Raw genomic sequence first — 20530 nt, 5'->3', positions numbered from 1 at the left:
ATACACGCTAAGGAAGTTGAAGAATCCACATATTTGCCTAAAGTTTATGCAGGAGATACAGGTAAGAAGAAGAAACGTACACTACATAAGTAAAAAACAAGGAGGCATTTGTCACTTTTTACCCTTATCCCTGTGCTTTTTAAAGTCTTTTCGCGTCTTGTTAGCGTTGTTTCGGACTGCTGGGTGTCATGTTGAGATATGGTTGAGATATTGGATGCACGTGGTGGGAGTTGATAGCAGGTTTGCCTCCTCAGCTCCAGCAGACAGACAGGCAGGCAGGCAGACAGCAGGCTGGAGGAGAAGAGGAAACTCATCTGACTGCTCAACTCAACCGGGCTTCGGCTGTTTCCAGCTTCACACACAGAGGTGAGAAACTTATCCGTAAAACCAGCATGCTTAATATTACTTTACAAACCGGTTTAGTCTTCTGCTAACGTGGCTAGGGAAACTTGACTGTCTAACTAAAGTTGTTCTGTCTAAACCGAGATTTTTTTTTTCATGCAGAAGCAAGATAAAAGCATCTCACTTTACATTATAATCCCAAACTCGCTGATTTAACTTTAGGTAAAGCATTGAAGTTAATGTTGAATGATGCACTGGATACTTTACTATTTCACGTTTTGGAAGAGATTGTTGCAGGAATGAGGAATGCTTTTATCCAATTGGCTTCACAGGAGCACGAGTGCATCATTTTTTTATCCATTTGCAGCCATGTTGGTGACACATAGGTCTATTGTTTGAATGAATTTACTTTGAAAGTTAACTATAGTAATGCTATGATTTTAGTAATGCTATGATCCTATGTATTTTATAGGATACTGTACATAAATCACAGTAAACCTCTTAGTGCCTATAGGAATATTATAGTGATATAGGAGATAAAAAAACACCATAAAGTACATTAAATTCACTTTAAAATTACTAGTGAGTACCACAGACACTTATAGCAACACTGTAGTGTTTTTCTTGGTGTTTTGTAAAACTTGTGGATTGTCTGACTGTGTGTTTGACATGTGACTCACATGAGTGAGTGATTCCAATCAAAGCCAATAAGTAAACTAATTGCAGAACACGCGCGCTAAATGTGCAACACTCATCCCTTTGTATCTTTACCCATAGTGTCTGAGGAAGCCCTCAGATATCCATCCGCTGATACAGGACTATAGGCAACTAATCGATTACACAATCCTCAGACTTGTAGCAGTGGGTTTTCAGATCATTGGAGGTGGGGATGGTTTAAACTCTGACCCCAGTTTGTTTGAGTTGTTGGGGGTTTAGTCAGAAGGTTATGGATTATTTCTAGAAGGGATACCTACCATGACTTGTATCAATGTAGGACAGCAGTGTCCTTTTGCAACCCAGTGTGCAAAATCAAACTCTTATCTACTTTAATTGGGTTGGGAGCTTGTTCTTGATTTCCTTTTGCATCAAAATATCCAAGCCGCCTCGCTACAGTCACTCGTAAATGCAGATTAGGAGTTCTTCGATTAAATCACGTTACAGCAGTCACTGGTAGAACAGTTTCAAGTAAAAGTGACTGGTGAGTAGTTTAAGTGGTGAGTAGTTTAAGTGAGTTAGTAAATTCAGGATAATAAACCGGCCTCCATACTAGTGAAATCATGCAGCATTTTATTCCAATGATCAGGTTTCATTCATCCAAATGTTTTTTTCACTGATGACTTTATTTTGTGTAATAGTGCAAATCATGTCTTATTTGGGATAAGTACGATTTTGTTTTAATTTGAGCATAAAAACACTGTTGACTGGTGCTAAACACAACAGTAAACCGGATAAGGTTTTTAAATGCCTCTGTATTTCTTGTAATATCAGCCTATTCCAACCCCTATATTTGGGTTTCTCATGATTGGGACAAGAGCTTCTCCTTCCATTTTCAATGGATTGGTGTATAAACTTATAAAGGAAATACTTCAGTATCTGGAATATTAACAGGACATTGGCTGTGCTTGCTTCAGAGGCAAAATCTTGAAACCCAGTCATTGTCTTTGGCAAATGAGATGACACCCAGAGAGACGGATTGCACAAACTGTCCTGCCACACTGAGGCTGTGGCAAGTAGTTTATATCCAGCTGATAATGGCTTTGTTGTTCCATGCAAATGAGACCATGTTTTCAGTAGCTGGTGATTTGGCCCTGCCTGGTGACCATGCCAGTTAATTGTTGACCAGTGTTTTCGTTCCAGTTGATTGGATCCTTGTTAGTGTGGCGTTACAAGATAATTTAAGACCATAGGCTTCAGAAAAGGTCAACAATTCTTCACAACTAAGCAAACTCCTTTTGTTATAGGTCAATTTTTATGTGCAATTAAATAGATACTTTATGAACGATTAAAGACATAAAAACCTCTGCCTATTAATTCTTTAGAATGGCCACAGCGGCCTGAATGGCTTGGGTCTCATTGGCTCTCTGATCTGCCCGTCACTTAGTTGCCATGGCGGAGCGGGTGCTGGTGATTGGCAGTGGAGGGCGGGAACACGCCCTGGCCTGGAAGCTGGCCCAGTCGCCGCAAATTCAGCAGGTCCTGGTGGCTCCGGGTAACGCAGGCACCGCAAACTGCGGGAAGATCAGCAACTCCGGTAAATGTGCACACACACACACACACAAGGCTCTTTTGTAAATCCTCCCACCCATAATTGAGTAAAAATATTTTTTCTCCAAACTATAAATACCAAACCAAAATATTTACAGTAAAGTGATGTCATTTTCTGAACTTACCAGACTGTTCTAGCTGTTCTATTATTTGCCTTTACCCACTTAGTCATTATATCCACATTACTGATGATTATTTATCAAAAATCTCATTGTGTAAATATTTTGTGAAAGCACCAATAGTCATCCCTACAATATTGACGCAATATCGATATCGAGGTATTTGGTCAAAAATATTGTGATATTAGATTTTGTCCGTATCGCCCAGCCCTACTTACAACTGAACATTTAGCCAACTTAGTAGAAAATACCGAGATATATATCGTGTATCGCCATTCAGCCTAAAAATACTGAGATATGATTTTTGGTCCATATCGCCCAGCCCTATTAAATAGCAATGCATCCGATTTGTTCCTCTGATCATTGTCTGTTAATCATACAGAGAAAATCTGAAGTAGGTTTTATTCAAGTGATCCTTAAACTCTTTCTCTCTCTCTCTCTCTACCCAGAGGTGTCAGTGAGTAACCACACCATCCTGGCCCAGTTCTGTAAGGATCATAATGTCGGGCTGGTTGTGGTCGGACCTGAGGTGCCGCTGGCCGCAGGTAAGTGACCCATCGTATGTTTATACAATTACACTTCTGTTTATGTTTCCTAGCATAGCGTCAGTGGACAGCGTTATACCTTCTATAAGCCAAAATTCAGTCAAGATTCTCTCCATTCTAAATCATGTTAAAACAGTTATGAGAGATCAATAAATTGGCATTAGCCCTCAGTAGGCTCAATTAGCCTAGACTCTTAAGGTTTTCCCCTGTTTCCAGTTAAAGCTGCACTAGGCAACTTTGCATGTTGGTGGCCCCAAATGGCAGCATGGCGTAATTGTTTGATTTTGAAAGAAAAACCCAGAAGTCATGTGACGTCAGTAAACTGCACACTCCTCGCACCTAAATGTCTTCTTCTTATGGGCTGGTGCGGTTGGAGGTGGTGAAGAGATTCAGCCATCGTTCCACTGAGCAAAAGACGTGATTTCAACGTCGCGTCTATGCTTTAGCTCTCATATAGCCCAGGATCATTGCGGCTATGTATAGACCTATTTTAGACCAAGCAGTAAATACATTATTACAATGAATAAACATCTGTAAATACCAAAAATATGCACCAGAGAAGTCCTGTAGACTAGCCTACAAGATAATTATCTGAGCACAAGAAGTAATTTCAACATTGCGTCTATGCGTAGCTCTCATATAGTCCAGGATAATTTTGTCTATGTATAGACATCTAATAAACTTTCACTTTTCAACCCCATTTAAACTTAATTTAGCCTAGACGGCTATGGGCCATTTAGACGTCTTTTTAGACGTGTGTCTAATCAACGTAAATTGCTCAGTGGGTTGGTGAGTCAACGTTTTTCTAGACGGAGCACTGGCTTGCTGCTGTTCAGGAAATAGTTTTGTATTTTTGAAGATTTCCTGCCAGTGACCATACCAATACCAGAATTTAATTTGGGCAAATAGGGTGAATCTACGGCATCTCAATCAGGGGGAATCTGTTGCAGCCCCACTTTGAAATTTTGGCTGATAAGAAGAGTGTGTGTTTCATAAAAATCTTGCAGTTCTTGTTTTGCCTCCTTCTCATTTTTGTGTCCCTGTTCATTTTCCTTTCTCCTTCTCTACCCTCTCCCTCCACCCTCCATGTCTCTTCCAGGCATTGTAGATGACCTGACGGCTGCAGGGGTGCCGTGTTTTGGCCCTTCTGCCAAAGCGGCTCAGCTGGAGGCCAGCAAGAGTTTCTCCAAGGCCTTCATGGAGCGTCACGGCATCCCCACGGCCCGCTGGGGCTCCTTCACCGAGCCGCAGGAGGCCTGCAGCTACATCCGCACGTCAGTACAGCAGTGCTGGAGACAAAAGCAGTTTCTAGCTTTGGAAGGCTGTCGGGGTGCAGATGTTTGTGCAAATCATTTCATGGTTGATGATATGCAACAAGACATGGAAGGAAACTTGTCCATTTAAATCAAGCCAGTGAGGCATTAAATATAAGGGAGTTTTACAAATTGGTACCGTTCATAGAAAATGAAATATTCACCGGCATCCTTATAGAACCTATGGTAACTGAACTAGCATGAACATGATTGAAAGTTGTACTTTTTTAGATGATGGAAATGATCCGTTAAATTCAGTGAAAGTCAATATTTGTCCATATAAACTTGGGGAGCACAGTTGTTTACCTATTTTGACAAACTCTATCCATATGGATCCTGAACTTGTTCCCAGACATTTGTGTGCTACGCAAATTTTAAATTGTCCACAAACAAACACATTTTATGCATTATGGCCATGGCCCACTACCAAAAACTGAATTCTCAGCTATGCAGCATCTGCTACAGACGTGTTTTCAATGGAAAGCGGATAATGTCGACTCTCACTGCGAATCTAATGAGGGCTTGACCGTTGCCATCCGTTGTTTGGTGTCTCCAGGGCCGACTTTCCAGCGCTGGTGGTGAAGGCCAGCGGCCTGGCGGCGGGGAAAGGAGTTATTGTGGCCCGAGACCAGGAAGAGGCCTGTCAGGCTGTGATGGACATCATGAAGGTACTGGACCATCACACACTTCTGTGTGTCACTGTTGATACTCTGCGACACAGGCCATGACCTGGGGTGAAAAGACGACCAAATTATCCTGCTCGTGTAAAAGTTATGTGGCCCACATTTATATTATAGATATATTTCAGTTGAGCCCTGCTTCACAACCATTCAGTTAAACACAATCACATCTGTCAGCTGCCTACTGACCAATTCCACTGGAACATTTAGGGGTTAAATGCCTTGCTCAAGGACACTTCACCAGTATCTGTTTAGCGAGGGAGAGCATTTCTCATTCATTTTCCCAACCCACTTTTCCCAGCCAATTTATGGATTCGAATCAGTGACCTTTTGACCACTGCACTACTGCTGCCCCACAAATGTCATTATTTTATAGGCAAGGGAGAGATAAATAAATTAAGTTCCACAGTAAGTTTTTTATTTTCTAGCCGGCATTATTTATTTATTTGTAAGAGTTGGCGTGCAGTTTTTAAATGGTGGGAATCTCATTTTGGACTGAAACTCCTCTCAGTTGCTCCCTAAAATAAATAATGTACTGCAAAGACCTTCAAACAGTCTCTCTCCCTCTTCTTGCTCGGATTGGCTGCCTGCAAGACTGAACTGCAACCTGCAGCAGTCATCTATTCAGTTTGGTGAATAAAATAACTCAGAAGTTACTTTTTGCAAGAAATATATTCAACCTTGAATGTGACCATGTGGGAGGGTTTTTGGGAGATAATTTAAACACTTAACTTGCCTCATGTTTGAAGGTAAATCTGTATATTTTAACACTGTTTGTCCCAGGACAAAGCCTTTGGATCTGCGGGGGAGACGGTGGTGGTCGAGGAGCTTCTTGAGGGAGAAGAAGTGTCTGTGAGTAGAACATTTTCACTGAAATGCATCATCAAATCACATGACTATTCCATAAAGTACCGTTAAGGGTTTTGTTGACAAGAACTCTGTCCCCCTCCTCTCCTCCTGTAGTGTCTGTGTTTCAGTGACGGCTCCTCAGTATCTCCGATGCCTCCAGCGCAGGATCACAAGCGGCTGCAGGATGGCGACATGGGGCCGAACACCGGTGGCATGGGGGCATACTGCCCCACACCACAGGTACACACACACACACACTCACACACATAGAGAGATGTATTGAATATCTTGAGTTTGTTAGTGGCTGAACTAAAACCTACCACTCTTATAGTATTCACACTATTTTATTATTCTCTCCAAAACTTTAAAGGGGCAATAAGTTAGATTTCCAACTTTTCAACGATGGAGGACAAATGACAGATGAGCAGTATTATTATTAAAGTAGTTTCCATGGTGATATATTACCTCTTCACCCGACGTTTCGGTTACATCCCTGCAATAATCTCTGCTATACTGTAGCTATCTTATCTTAGTTTCCATTGTGAAAATGTGACTTTATCGTTTGTTTCAATTACAAGCCAGAGATCGATTGAAGTCATAGATTGCTTCATGCACCTTTAATTACTTCTACATGCTTTCAACTAGAGACTCAATTCCAACTGTAAAATGTTTGTTTTTTTCCCCCATAAAAATCAATGGTGAACAGTTACACCTGGTGGTCATATTATAAAGCCTTAGCCTTAGTTATTTGCTGAACATATTCCTAGGATTATCAGAACGGTCCACTGGTGTGTATCTAGTTTTATACAGGCTCCATGCTGGTTCTGACTCTGCTTCTTTCTCTTGTATGTGTTCAGGTGAGCCAGGAGCTGCTGCAGCAGATCAGAGAGACGGTCCTTCAGAAGACTGTGGACGGCATGAAGGAGGAGGGAGCTCCCTATATGGGCAAGTGCACGTTTTGTCTGTTTGGCTACTGTTTCCCAGTCCTGTATGGGTTTTTTTAGTCAAAAATGCAGCCTATGCCTCTGTCTCTTATTTTCATTTTCTTTTCCAGGTGTGCTGTATGCAGGACTGATGTTGACCAAACAAGGGCCAAAAGTCCTGGAGTTCAACTGTCGCTTTGGAGACCCCGAGTGTCAGGTGTGTGTGTGTCTGCCACTGGATGTTCACTGTAAGGCTGGGTATTGGCAAGGACTTCACGATACGATACGTATCACGATACATGGGTCACGATACGATTGTATCACGATACATTGCGATACGATACATATTGCGATACATTGCAATACTCTACATAATTTACTGAAAATGTAAAAATAGAGCTGAAAATACAACTTGCTGTGTACCACCTGGGTAGTCTAATATGTACATCACATCACGTTGGTCTCTCCTGTCACCCTTCCCCAGGTGCTGATGCCCCTGCTGAAGAGTGACCTGTATGAAGTGCTGCTGGACACCCTGAATGGCAGGCTGGCCTCCAACCCCCCCCTGTGGCACAAGGACAGCTCTGCAGTCACCGTGGTGATGGCCAGCGCCGGCTACCCCGGCTCATACCAGAAAGGAGTAGAGATCACCGGTACGGCAACACACTAGTTTGTTTATTTGCACAGTGGTAAAACACGGATGTGACGAGATAAAACACAGGAAGAATCGTAATTTGTGCAGATGAGATTAAAAACCACTTCTTCTAAAACACATCTTGCCTCAAGCCATTAAATTTTGCCTTTAGGTGGGGAAGTTGAAAATTGTTCAAAAAATGGAGGCAGTGAAATGTGTCACCACAGGCTCTGTCAGTCAGTGAATTAGCCTAAGCCCTATTCGCATGGGAATAATATTACCTGGGGACGTGAAGTGATTTGTAGTAATTGCAAAGATCGTTGGTGATTTTTAATCCCGTGTGAATCTGCCGTGTCTAACTTGCAAATTCAAAATTCCAGCGAAAATTACAAAACCGTATTTTGGCGACGACGGAGCTCCCCCGATAATACTAATCCCGTTTGAATCGAACTCTCTGTAATTTCAGACATGATTGGTTTTTGTGCACAATTTCTTTTTCTTCTTGTTCTTTTTCCATCTTTCTCCTGTCATGAAAAATGGAGGCAGTAAAGGAATCAGTAGAGGAAGGTTTTGAAAACTTCCAATTTTTGCTTTGCTAAATCAGAAAGGGGCGAATTGTTAAATCATGAGGGTCCCTACATAATTCTAGTCCTGTGCGAAGAGGTTTAATTGAACTCTATTTTATTTTTCACATACTAGTTGTAGAAATATAATCCGGATTGTGAAAATACAACTAAAATCGTGTCTCTGTCCTGCCTCAGGTTTGTCCCAGGTCCAGGAGATGGGACTGCAGGTTTTCCACGCCGGCACGGCCCTGAAGGAAGGGGGCGTGGTCTCCAGCGGGGGGCGGGTCCTAACGGTCACCGCCGTCCGGTCGTCCCTGGAGACGGCCCTGCAGTCAGCCAATCAGGGCGTGGCGGCCGTGGGCTTCCCGGGAGCCGCGTACCGCCGCGACATCGGCCACCGGGCCATCGCCCACCTGAGCCAACGCAGGTGTGTGTGACTGTGGGACGGGGCGAACACACACACACACACACACACCCAACACTAAACACTTCAACATTCCATAGTTTTTGTATTTTGTTTAGTTAAGAAAATGCAGCTCTAAAATAATTTGCCTCAAAAACATCAAGGTGTTGAAAATTGTGTTTGACCTCCTATGCTGCATTGCTGTAGTTTTGTGTAGAAGCATCATGATATTTTGTATGCCATGTAGAACTTTGTAATAAACACTATTTGAATATACATGCGTCTTAGTATTTGTTTTTTATTACAAAGTAATTAACAGTTAATATACATTTAAAGATATATAATATATATATAATCCACAACCAAAAATTTATTATTATTTATTTTCACACTTTAATTTCACTATCATTCTACATTGAATATTACTTAAACCTCTTTCATAAGACTTATTGCTTTAGCTGAAGATAGGCATCCAACTTTCATGATATTACCCAGGGAATAATGATGGCAGCTGAGTATTTCACTGACCCACACTGTGTCTCTGGCAGCGGTCTGACCTATAAGGACAGTGGAGTGGACATTGCTGCGGGAAACAAGCTGGTCGACATGATCAAGCCTCTGGCCAAGGCCACCTCCCGTGCCGGTAACTTCATCCTCTCATGCATGAATACTACAGGCTGTGTGATCAAAAAACATCAAATTGCTTTCTTCTTTAACTTAATATTGATATGACTATGAAATAGGATACATATAGGTTCAAGTTTTTCTACCATATTACGTGATGCTTATCTTTTTCAGTGCTTAAACATAAAAAAAAAAAAGAATAGCAGTGAGAGAAAACGTTAGAATGCGTATAATTCTAGGCCCAGTGTGAATAACACTGCTAAAGATTTTCTCCAGTTCAATGTGACTTATTGGCCTGACTACCTTGTTTAAGAAGCTGTGCGAAACCCCTTTGCTCATTAAGAAACAAATTGCAGTCTCTTGCGATTTTGTAATTGCAGCAGTAAATATTGTGATTTCAGTTTATGTTTGTTTGTTGGGATAAATAGTGCCGCCTGAATACAAACACAATCAAACTGGGATGAAGGGATAAAGCAGCGGCGTGGCTGTAATTGGGTGTTTTGTCACCAGGGTGTAATGCGGATCTGGGGGGCTTTGCTGGACTGTTTGACCTGAAGGCAGCAGGCTTCATCGACCCCATCCTGGTGTCTGGGACGGACGGAGTGGGCACCAAGCTCAAGGTTGGATCTCACCTTTTCTTTCACCCACCCTTTTGTCAGGAAAACACGGAAGATTATCTAGGAGATTTGAATGTAATTATAACTCGAGGCTTTGTGAGATAATTTAACACACAAATCAATATTATTACCACTATTATTTACCAAGTCTTTTCCCCTGTAGATTGCCCAGGCGTGCGGGCAGCATGGCGGCCTGGGCCAGGACCTGGTGGCCATGTGTGTGAACGATGTGCTGGCTCAGGGGGCGGAGCCTCTCTTCTTCCTCGACTATTTCTCCTGCGGCAGCCTGGACGTGGACGTGGCCGCCGCGGTGGTCGGCGGTATCGCCAAGGCCTGCCAGACGGCCGGCTGTGCTCTGCTGGGTGAGAAGAGAGGGCACTTTTCTTTTTTTTTTTTGTTCGTAATCCTGTCTGTTTCCTTTATTTTTATTTTATCTTTATCCTCATGTCTGGTTTTTCTTATGTGTCTTATTATTTATCCCAGTGTGTAATCCTGTCTGTCTCCTTATATTCTTATTTTACTTCATTTTATTTAATATTTATTTGATGAGAAATAATGAGGGGAGTTCTATTCCAACATGCCATATATTCATTTAGGTCAAAAGTAATAACCTGAAGTTCATCATTCTGTGTCTCTAAAATATGTAAATTGATTGAATTTTGTCACACAAGGACTTAAATTACCCACTGTGCTTCAAAAAGTACCATAATTTGATTCAATTTTCTTTGATTCAATCCTTTTGTGAGAGTGTCTCATTTTGGAATCAACATTTATTGCGTGTATTTTCTGAGCGCATTAACTTTGACCCAGGCATTCCTTACCACTGCTGGCTTGTAATGTTGGTAATCTACTTTAATTTAAGGTTATTCCACTTGTGCAGTCATTGTAAATCACTTGAGAGGGTAAGAGTGTCAGCTAAATGCCTAAAATGCAAGTGTATGAATGTAGAGGCGCCAACGCAGGATTTCAACAAGATGTTGGAGAGAAGAGGCAGGAGTCTCAGAAAGCTTAGAGTACTGTCTTCCCTCCTTGTCACTTCATGTAAGTTGGCATCTCCTGCTCAGTCTGCTTGAGCACAAGTTTTTCCACTGCCAACCAAGGACTTCGCATTTGTTTACTTCCTCCTGGAAAAGTGGCCTGGTTTCCTAAAGCCAGCTAAAGCACTAACAATATTGACTTGTCTTGTCTGGTGCCTTATTTTCTGCTTCCATCCTTGTCTGTGTGTGTGCAGGCGGCGAGACAGCGGAGATGCCGGGCGTCTACGGTCAGGGGGAGTACGACCTGGCCGGCTTCTGCGTCGGGGCGGTGGAGCGCGGGGCCCTGCTGCCCAGGCTGGGGGACATCGCCGAGGGGGACCTGCTGATCGGAGTGGCCTCCTCCGGGGTCCACAGCAACGGCTTCAGCCTGGTCCGCAAAGTCCTGGAGCGGGCCGACCTCGGCTACAGCTCCCCCGCCGCCTTCGGCAAGTCAGGGCAGACCGTCGGTAAGCAGCACCGGGTGCTCCCTCGTCTCCAAATCACACCGAGAAATTGCAAAACCGAGTGCAGGTGAATGTCAAGAGACGATAATAAGTCAGTGGCTCTGAACACAATAGTGGACCCAAAGTACGGTTTTGTTTTTCAGATATGTAAGGTAAAATAGATCTAATAAAACTGTGAATGTTTCTTTATGCTCCCATTACACTGAAAGTAATCTATGTTTTAAGGTAGCCGGGAATCGGTATATTGAATAGCATTGAATTAGTTTTGTGCCATAAAGCAATCCAGCAGATTTCCCACAAAATCCAAACCGTTGGCACACAGTGTATACTGCAGTGTAGAGGCCAGTACAGGCTAATCATACTTATGTCTCCAAATGTATGTGGTAATGATTTATTGATGCTAAAATGCGACATGCAGCACCTTTTTTACTAGACAGTGTCTTACTCCTATTGTCAATCAACAGCATTTCTTTTTTGATACATTTGTTATAAAAGTGAGAAGTAAAGTGAGAAGTGAGAAGTAAAATAGTACTTTTTAATAATCGTTTTTTACCCCATAATGCACACCATTTTACTGCAATTCTGCTTTCAGGAGAGGTTCTGCTGACACCAACCAAGATCTACAGTCGTCTGCTCCTGCCAATCTTGCGCAGCGGTGCTGTCAAAGCCTACGCTCACATCACAGGGGGAGGGCTTTTAGAGAACATCCCTCGGGTGCTGCCCCAGGAGCTGGCAGTCGATTTAGGTGAGAGGAAAACGCACACACACATACACACACACAGGCACACACACACTTTATCTTCATCCGCAACACTAGGCATATAAAAATGTTTATACCAACAGTCTAGAAAGATGGTGTGCTTCTAAACAAGGCTTGTATTTGCATTTTGGAAATTAAGCTTGTTTATCATGTGTAATGAACAACGAAAAACTCAAAATGTTACCTGAATTGTGCATGCATTGTACAGCCATATTTACTGTTCCATGACCTTTGTACACATTTTTATCTATGCAGCTGTTGGCTTGAATAAGTAGTTTACTTTTTGCATTCAAGGTGGTTCCCCTCCTCCTATTTGTCTAGTATTCTGCTGCCTTGGGATCGCTTTGCCCTTCTCTACACCCCTTGTGGTAGAAAATATTGAGGTCATTTTGTGGTTATTATTCAAGTGTATGTCTCTCTCTTATTAATATTTACACTCTGTGTCAGACGCGTCTCGTTGGAGCATCCCCCCAGTGTTTTCCTGGCTCCAGAAGGAGGGGGGTCTGAGTGAGGAGGAGATGGCCCGCACCTTCAACTGCGGCCTGGGTGCGGTGCTGGTGGTCGCCCCCCCGGACGCTCAGAGGGTCCTACGCCAGCTCCAGGCCCAGGAAGAAGCCTGGATCGTGGGTTCACTAGCGCACAAGCAGCCCGGTGAGGCACTGGATCAATGATTTTAATTTCCTTTATGAATTAAAGCACAGTGTCACAGAACTTGTGACAAGAGACAATAAATGATGATAAAAGCCAGAGCCATAGATAAGCAATAAAAAAGCCAGACATGGAAAAAATTAGGTTAAAGAAGAATGAAATGGGCAAATGCAATAGAAATAAAATGGGTAAAACCAAATCGAAATAGAAACATGTCAAATTGGGTCAATTGTCATGTGACTGAACATCTGAATCTTGATTCTACGATTTATTATCAAAGCTAAAACTCTCATCTGATCATGGCATTATCCAGGTAGCATAAAACATGAAAGTATGCTATCCTACATTGTGCTTCAACAAAATATATTTGAAGAGAGACAAGTCAAATGATGTCATATTCTAAATCTATATATTAATCATGATGTTCTCAAATTGCTGTGATGGTGCATGTTTGCTGAAGGTTTGTGTGTGTGTGTTTCTGCAGGGGCAGAGCCTGTGGTGGTCCGCAACCTGAAACACAGCCTGTGCGCAGGCCCCGCCCACAGCGTAGAGCTGGGCGTCCAGCAGAACGGTGGTTGCCATGGTGACAAGGCCACGCCACGCAAGAGGACCAGAGTAGCTGTCCTCATCTCCGGCACAGGTCTGATTCTGATAGCATTAAATGTGCCTCCCTACATGTCATACTTGATTAATCATAAATGGAGGATTACATTATACAATGGAGAGTATTAATATTTGATTTGATAGCACACCACAATCTTTTTAATCAGTTTGCACATCTTCATAATGACCACAACTAATGAGCAGTGTTTATAGCAGTATTCCTTTTTGGTAGGAAATGCATAAAACATAATGAAAATATCAGAAATTCATGGTTCCACCATGTTCAAGAGTGTGAACCTAAGCAGTAGTGATGTTTTTCTGTGTCAGGCACCAACCTGCAGGCTCTGATCGAGCAGGCCAAGCGGCCCTCCAGCTCAGCGGAGATTGTGGTGGTCATCTCCAACAGGCCCGGGGTGCAGGGCCTGAAGAGAGCCTCTCTGGCCGGCATCCAGACACGGGTACGGAAACAAACTCCTATTCGTTACCAAAAATACCACTGTGGCCCTTGTCAAAGTGATTAATCTGATCGTGAGCATTAAGCTTAATATGTTCCATTAATTTTACCCATTTTGATCTAAGTTGATTTAACTGCCAAGTGCCTTTGGATGTGCCGTGGATTTCACATTCTTGCTATTTATGAACAATATAAATGAGCTACACCGTGTAATAATTGGATGAATACTGGTTCACAGATTTTGCTCACTCATTTCAAGTCTCTTAGGATAAGAGCCTAAAAACCTAAATGTAATTACAGTGTTAATGCAAGTTGTGTTACATGTCCCACCAAACAGGTGGTGGACCACAAACTGTACGGGAGCAGAGCAGAGTTCGACGGCACCATTGACCGCGTGCTGGAAGAGTTTGGGGTGGAGATGGTTTGTCTGGCTGGATTCATGAGGATCCTCACTGGGACTTTTGTCAAGAAATGGAACGGTAAAACACTATCAGCTAAAGCCTCGGTGGCAAATTCAGTAGAAACCTTATGTGGGATGTTTAAACAGATGTGTGTGTGTGTGTGTGTTTTGCCATAGGTAAACTACTGAACATCCACCCGTCCCTGCTGCCCTCGTTCAAAGGCGTGAATGCCCAGAAGCAGGCTCTGCAGGCTGGGGCACGGGTCAGCGGCTGCACGGTCCACTTTGTGGCTGTAAGTACAAGATGCTGTGGGAATACCAGGGGCCAAAGCAACAGGCAGATGATCCCGATGGGTCCCATACATTTGCTGTAGACTGCCTAGGCTATATCAAGCTTTTGAATCCCTGTCTGGTCTCATCAAATAAAGTGTGTCCTATCAACATATGACTCTGCTGTTATTCCCTGTTGGTCCATGTTTAGGAGGAGGTCGATGCAGGAGCCATCATTGTGCAGGAGGCGGTGCCGGTGCTGGTGAACGACACAGAGGAGAGTCTGTGCGACCGGATCCGTGAGGCGGAGCACCGGGCCTTCCCCGCGGCGCTGGAGCTGGTGGCCAGCGGCACCGTCCGGCTCGGAGTGGACGGCCGCATCGCCTGGAAGTCAAACGCACAGAGCTAGAAAGGCCAACGACACAAACCCCAAACCAAGCTTTTACATCACTGTTACCCTTTCAGCTCGGCCCTTCACCAACATTCCCAACAGTTTGCTTCTATCATTTACAACTAATTCAACAATGATGAGAGACATTTACCGAGCAAACTGATAAAGAAATGTAAAAAGATCCTCACTATTTTCATCTGAGGTCAATACATCGACTTTTCAGAGTTCCACTACATAGTTTGAATTCTTTACTGGATGTTTCAAGCCCATAACCATATCCAAAGATCAAACTAAAAGGTAGCATCCCTTCTGTACACTGAGTCAGCCTCTTATGACCATAATAGAAACTGTGTAGCTTTGACTTGACTTCTGTACTGAATCAACCTCTTGAGACGCTGATAGCAAAGGGAAGGCTGGAGCTTGCTTCTCAGTTTTCTCAGTTTTTCCTTAGGCTGTTCATTCCTTGTGAGTCCGATATTTGAAACAGAAACTACATTCCATTTGTATCTGAACCGGAATTAACCTCTTTATTATAAAAAGGCATGACCGGTTTGTAATGCTGCGTGGATGGAGTACCTACATGTTAGTATAATAATGAATTTTCTGTAATGTTGTCTGCATAACTGAAACTAATGTCTGTTGTTTCATTATTAAACCTGCCTTGTTCGATGTAGATACTATTTTTTGTGTCATTTCGGCTTTATTAGATGGTGTACAGTGGAGAGACAGAGAAAAGTGTGTATTAGTGAGTGAGACGCAAGCGAAAAAAGGCAGTGCTTCACATTTTAACCAGTACATGGGAGGCATCTTTGTCCACTCTGCCTGTGAATGCCAGTTTTTTGGACAAAGTCTCTTTCGCATGCTGCATTTTAGTTCTGTAGAGCTTAACAGAAATTCTTTGCCACACCATTTCTCCAATGCAGTTGTGTACATCTTTCACAGCCGTTTCCTCCATAGCAAACAACTTTTGTCCCTCCTGAATCCGAGTCTCCGTGTCCCATTAGGCGAATATATCCAATATCCTGAAACCATTCCCAATGACTTCTTTCTCAGTTCAGAATGTCCCGTCATCCTATCAGAGGATTTACCAGTGGGAGTGAGTTTTTGTTGGGGCAGAGCGGGACTGTCCCGTCTAAAGCTGGGTCCTGTGGAAGCGCAGGACGGACAGCCTCTCGTTTCCAGCTCTCCTGGACAGACAGGACACTCCAGTCAGACCGAACTCCCCCAGGAAACGGATGATCTCCTCTGGTGAGAAGGAAGAAGAATAGTCAAACTTGTTATGTATATTCAGATGGGTTTTCTGCATATGAAAAAGTTCTGCAACCAGTTGATGTAAATCTGTTCCTTCTGTAGATGGTAGTAAACACACCTGGGTCATTCTCTGCTATAGTAATGAGGTAAAACAGGCCTTTACTGGACAGCAACTGTGCTACCATGGGCAGAAACCTGTCAGTCACCTCCCGCCCTCGCCTCCCCCCGGCCCAGGACGCCTCTATGCCTTTGCTACCAACCTGAAAGAAATGGAAAAAAAGCAACTGAGCACACACTCTTTAACACGCCGAACTGACAAGAACATGCCGCACAGAGAGAGAATCAAGTCACCTCTTCTGAAGGTGTGACCACATAGGGAGGGTTGAACAGAAGAACATCCACTTTTCCGCACAACCTGGGAAGAAGACACTCCACCTAAAGTAGGAAAGATTCAGTCAGCTTCAGATTGAGGTGTGTGAGAGGAAGAGAGACCGGCCCACAACCAAGTGGTCACAAGGTCGATTCTCTTCTGCTTTTTCTTGACTGCAAGGACTTGTATACATCTTGTGTATCATGGACTTGTATATCATGTAAAATTTAAAAATGTCCCTTCCTTGCACATTCAAAAAGCTACAATTCAAGTCATCACACCTACACCATGGAAACTGTGTGTTTGAATGTCTCACCAGGTCTGTGATGACAGGCTGCAGGGAAGCACTGTTACAAGAAGCTGTTGTCGCTGTGCACTGTGCTGCTGCAGGATTCACATCAGTGCACCTGAGGGAAACACACACACACACAGGCGGTTATATCAGAGTGCTCCTTCCCTCTCTCTCTCTCTCTCTCTCACTCACACACACTCTCACACACACACACACACACACAAAAATCAAGCAGTTGACTGTCATACAACTAGATGCATGAGGAGAAATCATAAAGCAGGACAAATGCAGTGCAGAAATCATTTTGGGACAGAGCCATTACACATTAGAATTGGTAATGAGAATAAGGAGGATTACAAAAAAAACAAAGAATATCCGAGGCGTTTCCAGTGTAAATCACAATGGACAACTTATTCAGTTAACCTCTTTGTTTTGTTAGATTTCATTAGGTGAAATTTTGTTTTTCTCTTATTTTCTTTTATGTGCCCTTTTGTCACTGTACATTTACATGTTAGGGATTTATCCAACACTCCTATCCAGGTTGACTTACAATTGTGTTGGTGTTCTAAGGAGGATGGGGAGAATAGTTGTTACTTTTTACTGTGCTTTTATGCAGACCACAGGGCAATCTGTCCCCTCTGTACCAGCTAATGAGGATCTGAATAAACTTACATAGTCACTCACACGTATAAAGCTGAAGATCCAACCACTGATGCCAGGAATGCAGACACCACTCCTGAGCCACTGCCCACCTCCACACATACTGATGGGCTGGAAAAAAACAGAGAGAGAGAGAGAGCATACCCCAAATCACCATAAGGATAAAAAGAGTGATGAGCAATTGGGGCCTGTGCAGCCTTTAAATCATGTTTCTTGCCTAAATGCATTGCCCCAATGTATTTGAATGGTTAAGTCCCTGCCTCTGAAACCATGTGTGACTGCACAGTCCAAAAACTGAATCCCAAACTGAGAGGTTTTTTTTTGGGGGGGGGGGGGGGACCAGGGTCAGACTTACATTTAGTGGGACACTAAATTCTTATCAGCTGTAAATGACCCTGACCTCTGTGCAAAAAGAGAATTTCCCTACAAAAAGCAATAAAATTTCACATGATTATTATTATTATTATTATATAGGTACCATCGATTCTATTTATTTATTTAATTTTATTATTAGTTTATATATAGGCTATAGTTATATATAGATACTACTGCCATTTTATATGTTTAATTATTACTATATATTGTTTTATCTTTTCCTTTTCTGTATCCCCCCTCCCCTCACATAATGTTTACTTGTTTGTCTTTTGCCAGTCTTAAAAAAGAGATGGTATCTGTACTGTCATAATTTGCATATTTACAAATGTTTCTGTATCTCAATAAAAAATGTTCAAACTAACAATATGAAACTCAATATACTCATTGTTGGAAATAAGGTTACATTTGGTCATGTGAACTGCTCTGTTAATTGAACACATAATGGTCACTGGAGCTTGTGGAGGTGACTACATGGTTTTACCATCACCAAACGTGCCCAAATAAAGGAAACACCTTAGGAAACGTGAAGAACAGTGAGAGACAAGGCGGGTTTAGAGAGATCAGCAGAATCTCACCTCATCTGCTGCAGCTTGTCGGCGTCTTGCTCCAGAGCGTCGATCAACAGAAACGAGTCCTCCGCCGGGTCGTACACGTCTCGGTAGTCCCCACGTCCAGCATGGGAGTAGACTGGTGTGGGATAGCTGGCATTAGACATTGTGGTGCAAAGGAAGCTATAACGTTAGGGAAATGTCAGTCATTACGAGCCTCGCTAACCGTCCGCACGTGTCCCCGGGTCTTTACTAGTTAGTTAACCGACGTGGGCAGTCTAATCCGATTTTTACGCAATATAATATAATATTTACTGCTTGAATCGGTGTAGCCGCAGGATTACTCGATGAATAATTGACGATATTCTTCATGAAAACTTTTAAGTTAGTGGCTGCTAGTAGAACCAGAGAGCCGACCTGCCAAGCGCACTCTGACGAGCGTTACTTCCTTGTATACAATCTACGTCACACTGACGTAATTTAACCCTTTCTTTGGCGCTCATCTGAACTCTGTAAACCGTACAGCTCAGTGAAATGAAGAGGTGGCTATGGTGTACCAGGATGCTGGTTCAAGCCTCAAGTGTCTTCATGCTCACATCATGTAACAACAACAATTATAAGCTGATGAATGTAAATTGTGTATGTTAAGTTTGCTGGTTTGATTCCTGGCCCTCTCACTCATGTTATTGTTGTCAGTGGTGTGTGAACCCTTGTAGAAATAAGATGATGAAGGTGAGCTTGTCTCAACTCAGAAGTAGCTCAGCAGGATATGCAGCCTGTTTATCCTTCACTGCCTGATAGTCTGAGTGTTGGTTCAAGAGACATGTTCTCGTTAAAATGCAATGTCTTTAACCTGACTGGTGAACACACTGGCTCACAGAGCAATATACAGTATACTGGCTCCTATAGGCAGCTCCAAAGAAATAACCAAAAGAACCAAAGACAACAGCATTGACATACTGATCCAAAGAAATAACAGACAACAGTTGGGAAATGGCTCCTACAGGCAGTTACATACAGATACTGTATGTGACTGACAGACATATGTGGAGAGAGGAATACCAAATGTAAGACACTATATGTATGTAGTTGATTGACAGTCATATAATAGGATGTAAATTTAGCCTGACCATTAGCACTGCTTACAGATTAAACTTAAGCGAGGTAGCTAGGGGCTATCTGTAATTTAGATGCAATGGCAAAACTCTTCTAACTCTCCAACTGATGCAGCTTGACATGTTGGTAAACTTTCAGCCGGGCGGGGCTTCCTCCTTCATAACCACCTCCTTACAGCTCTCTGGAAGGTCGGGGGGGGGACACAGCCCCCCCCTCACCCACCGCAGTGGGAATGGTCGCTCCAGTTACTGGCAGTGGAGAGGGAATCAAACCAGGGTCCGCACGTTCTCAGACGAGACGATTAAGGAGTCAGTGACTCCATCACACCACCAGGTCCCCTTCACACTCACAGCTCATCTCTGAGCGCTTTTAAGTCTTTCTTCTGCCAGTCAGACCTAAAAAACTCTCTGACTGACTCAGGCTCGAACCCGCAACCTCAAAAGTTTCATGTAGCCTTCCAACACTATGAGCCACTGGGTCTTACAGGTCTGGAACCCTTTCGTCAGAGCTTTTCAATCTTTACTTGGGATGTTGACTTTCAAAACTCACACTGTATCCAGGATTGAACCCACAACCTCAAAAGCTTCATGTAGGTGTCCAACTCTATAAGCCACTGGGTCACACCACTTCCAAACATTTTTTCTCAGAGTTTTTGAATCTTCACTCAGGATGCTGGCTTTCAAAGACAACCAACTTACTCTGGCTTGAACCCCCAAGCTCAAAATATTTGTTCAAACACCCAGCACTTTGAGCGACTGGGTTATACTGCGTCGGAAGATTTTGGTTCTCAGAGATATTAAATTGTTACTTTGGCTTTCAAAAGATCCTGGTAACTTAAGAGTGGAAACTGAGCCTAACCCTTGAACACAGAACCTCAACACTTTAAAGCAGCTGTGCAGCTCTTTAAGCCACTGGGTCACACTGCTTCAGTCTTCACTTGGGATGTTGGCTTTCAAAATTTACCTGCAACCCAAGAGTGGAAAGTGGGCCTAAGCCTTGAACCCAGATCATCAAAACACAGGAACAGCAGTC

At 43.1% G+C, this 20530-nt stretch overlaps 2 protein-coding genes across 3 annotated transcripts; one reads left to right on the top strand and one right to left on the bottom strand.

Annotated features, from left to right (window-relative positions):
• The first annotated feature begins 17 nt into the window (after positions 1-17).
• gart (phosphoribosylglycinamide formyltransferase) lies at positions 18-14909 on the top strand. Its single transcript, XM_071532314.1, has 23 exons — positions 18-61; positions 255-366; positions 2444-2593; positions 3176-3271; positions 4371-4545; positions 5141-5252; positions 6048-6116; positions 6228-6353; positions 6971-7058; positions 7168-7253; positions 7521-7689; positions 8432-8663; positions 9188-9282; positions 9774-9883; positions 10044-10242; positions 11112-11363; positions 11953-12105; positions 12568-12771; positions 13253-13408; positions 13699-13829; positions 14163-14304; positions 14403-14518; positions 14707-14909. Exons 1-23 carry the CDS (start codon positions 47-49, stop codon positions 14902-14904), a joined length of 3186 nt encoding a protein of 1061 aa, XP_071388415.1. The 5' UTR covers positions 18-46; the 3' UTR covers positions 14905-14909.
• Positions 14910-15994: 1085 nt separating this feature from the next.
• Positions 15995-18798, bottom strand: n6amt1 (N-6 adenine-specific DNA methyltransferase 1). Of its 2 annotated transcripts, XM_071532315.1 has the most exons (6): positions 18410-18798; positions 17484-17570; positions 16824-16914; positions 16489-16572; positions 16256-16397; positions 15995-16131 (listed from the first exon to the last, which is right to left on the bottom strand). In XM_071532315.1, exons 1-6 carry the CDS (start codon positions 18547-18549, stop codon positions 16019-16021), a joined length of 657 nt encoding a protein of 218 aa, XP_071388416.1. In that variant the 5' UTR covers positions 18550-18798; the 3' UTR covers positions 15995-16018. The 2 variants fall into 2 exon arrangements, with proteins under 2 accessions (XP_071388416.1, XP_071388417.1); XM_071532316.1 differs by lacking the exon at positions 16489-16572.
• Between the last annotated feature and the right edge of the window lie 1732 nt (positions 18799-20530).

This window comes from Centroberyx affinis, unplaced genomic scaffold (genome assembly GCF_046629955.1).
Source record: "Centroberyx affinis isolate AG114_WGS23_722 - 3 ecotype Tasmania unplaced genomic scaffold, CSIRO-AGI_Caff_v1 ptg002185l_1, whole genome shotgun sequence".
NCBI lineage: Eukaryota > Metazoa > Chordata > Actinopteri > Beryciformes > Berycidae > Centroberyx > Centroberyx affinis.
This window is presented reverse-complemented; position numbering and strand designations above follow the sequence as displayed.

Bases quoted from the DNA above. Each gene is read 5' to 3' on its own strand.
- gart (XM_071532314.1), top strand. The intron at 6,117-6,227 runs GTGAGTAGAACA...CTCCTCCTGTAG, and splicing joins TTGAGGGAGAAGAAGTGTCT to TGTCTGTGTTTCAGTGACGG. The intron at 12,772-13,252 runs GTGAGGCACTGG...GTGTTTCTGCAG, and splicing joins ACTAGCGCACAAGCAGCCCG to GGGCAGAGCCTGTGGTGGTC.
- n6amt1 (XM_071532315.1), bottom strand. From the start codon at position 18,549: ATGTCTAATGCCAGCTATCCCACACCAGTCTACTCCCATGCTGGACGT. The intron at 17,571-18,409 runs GTGAGATTCTGC...GTTTTTTTCCAG, and splicing joins GACAAGCTGCAGCAGATGAG to CCCATCAGTATGTGTGGAGG. The intron at 16,132-16,255 runs GTGTGTTTACTA...CCTTCTCACCAG, and splicing joins TATAGCAGAGAATGACCCAG to AGGAGATCATCCGTTTCCTG.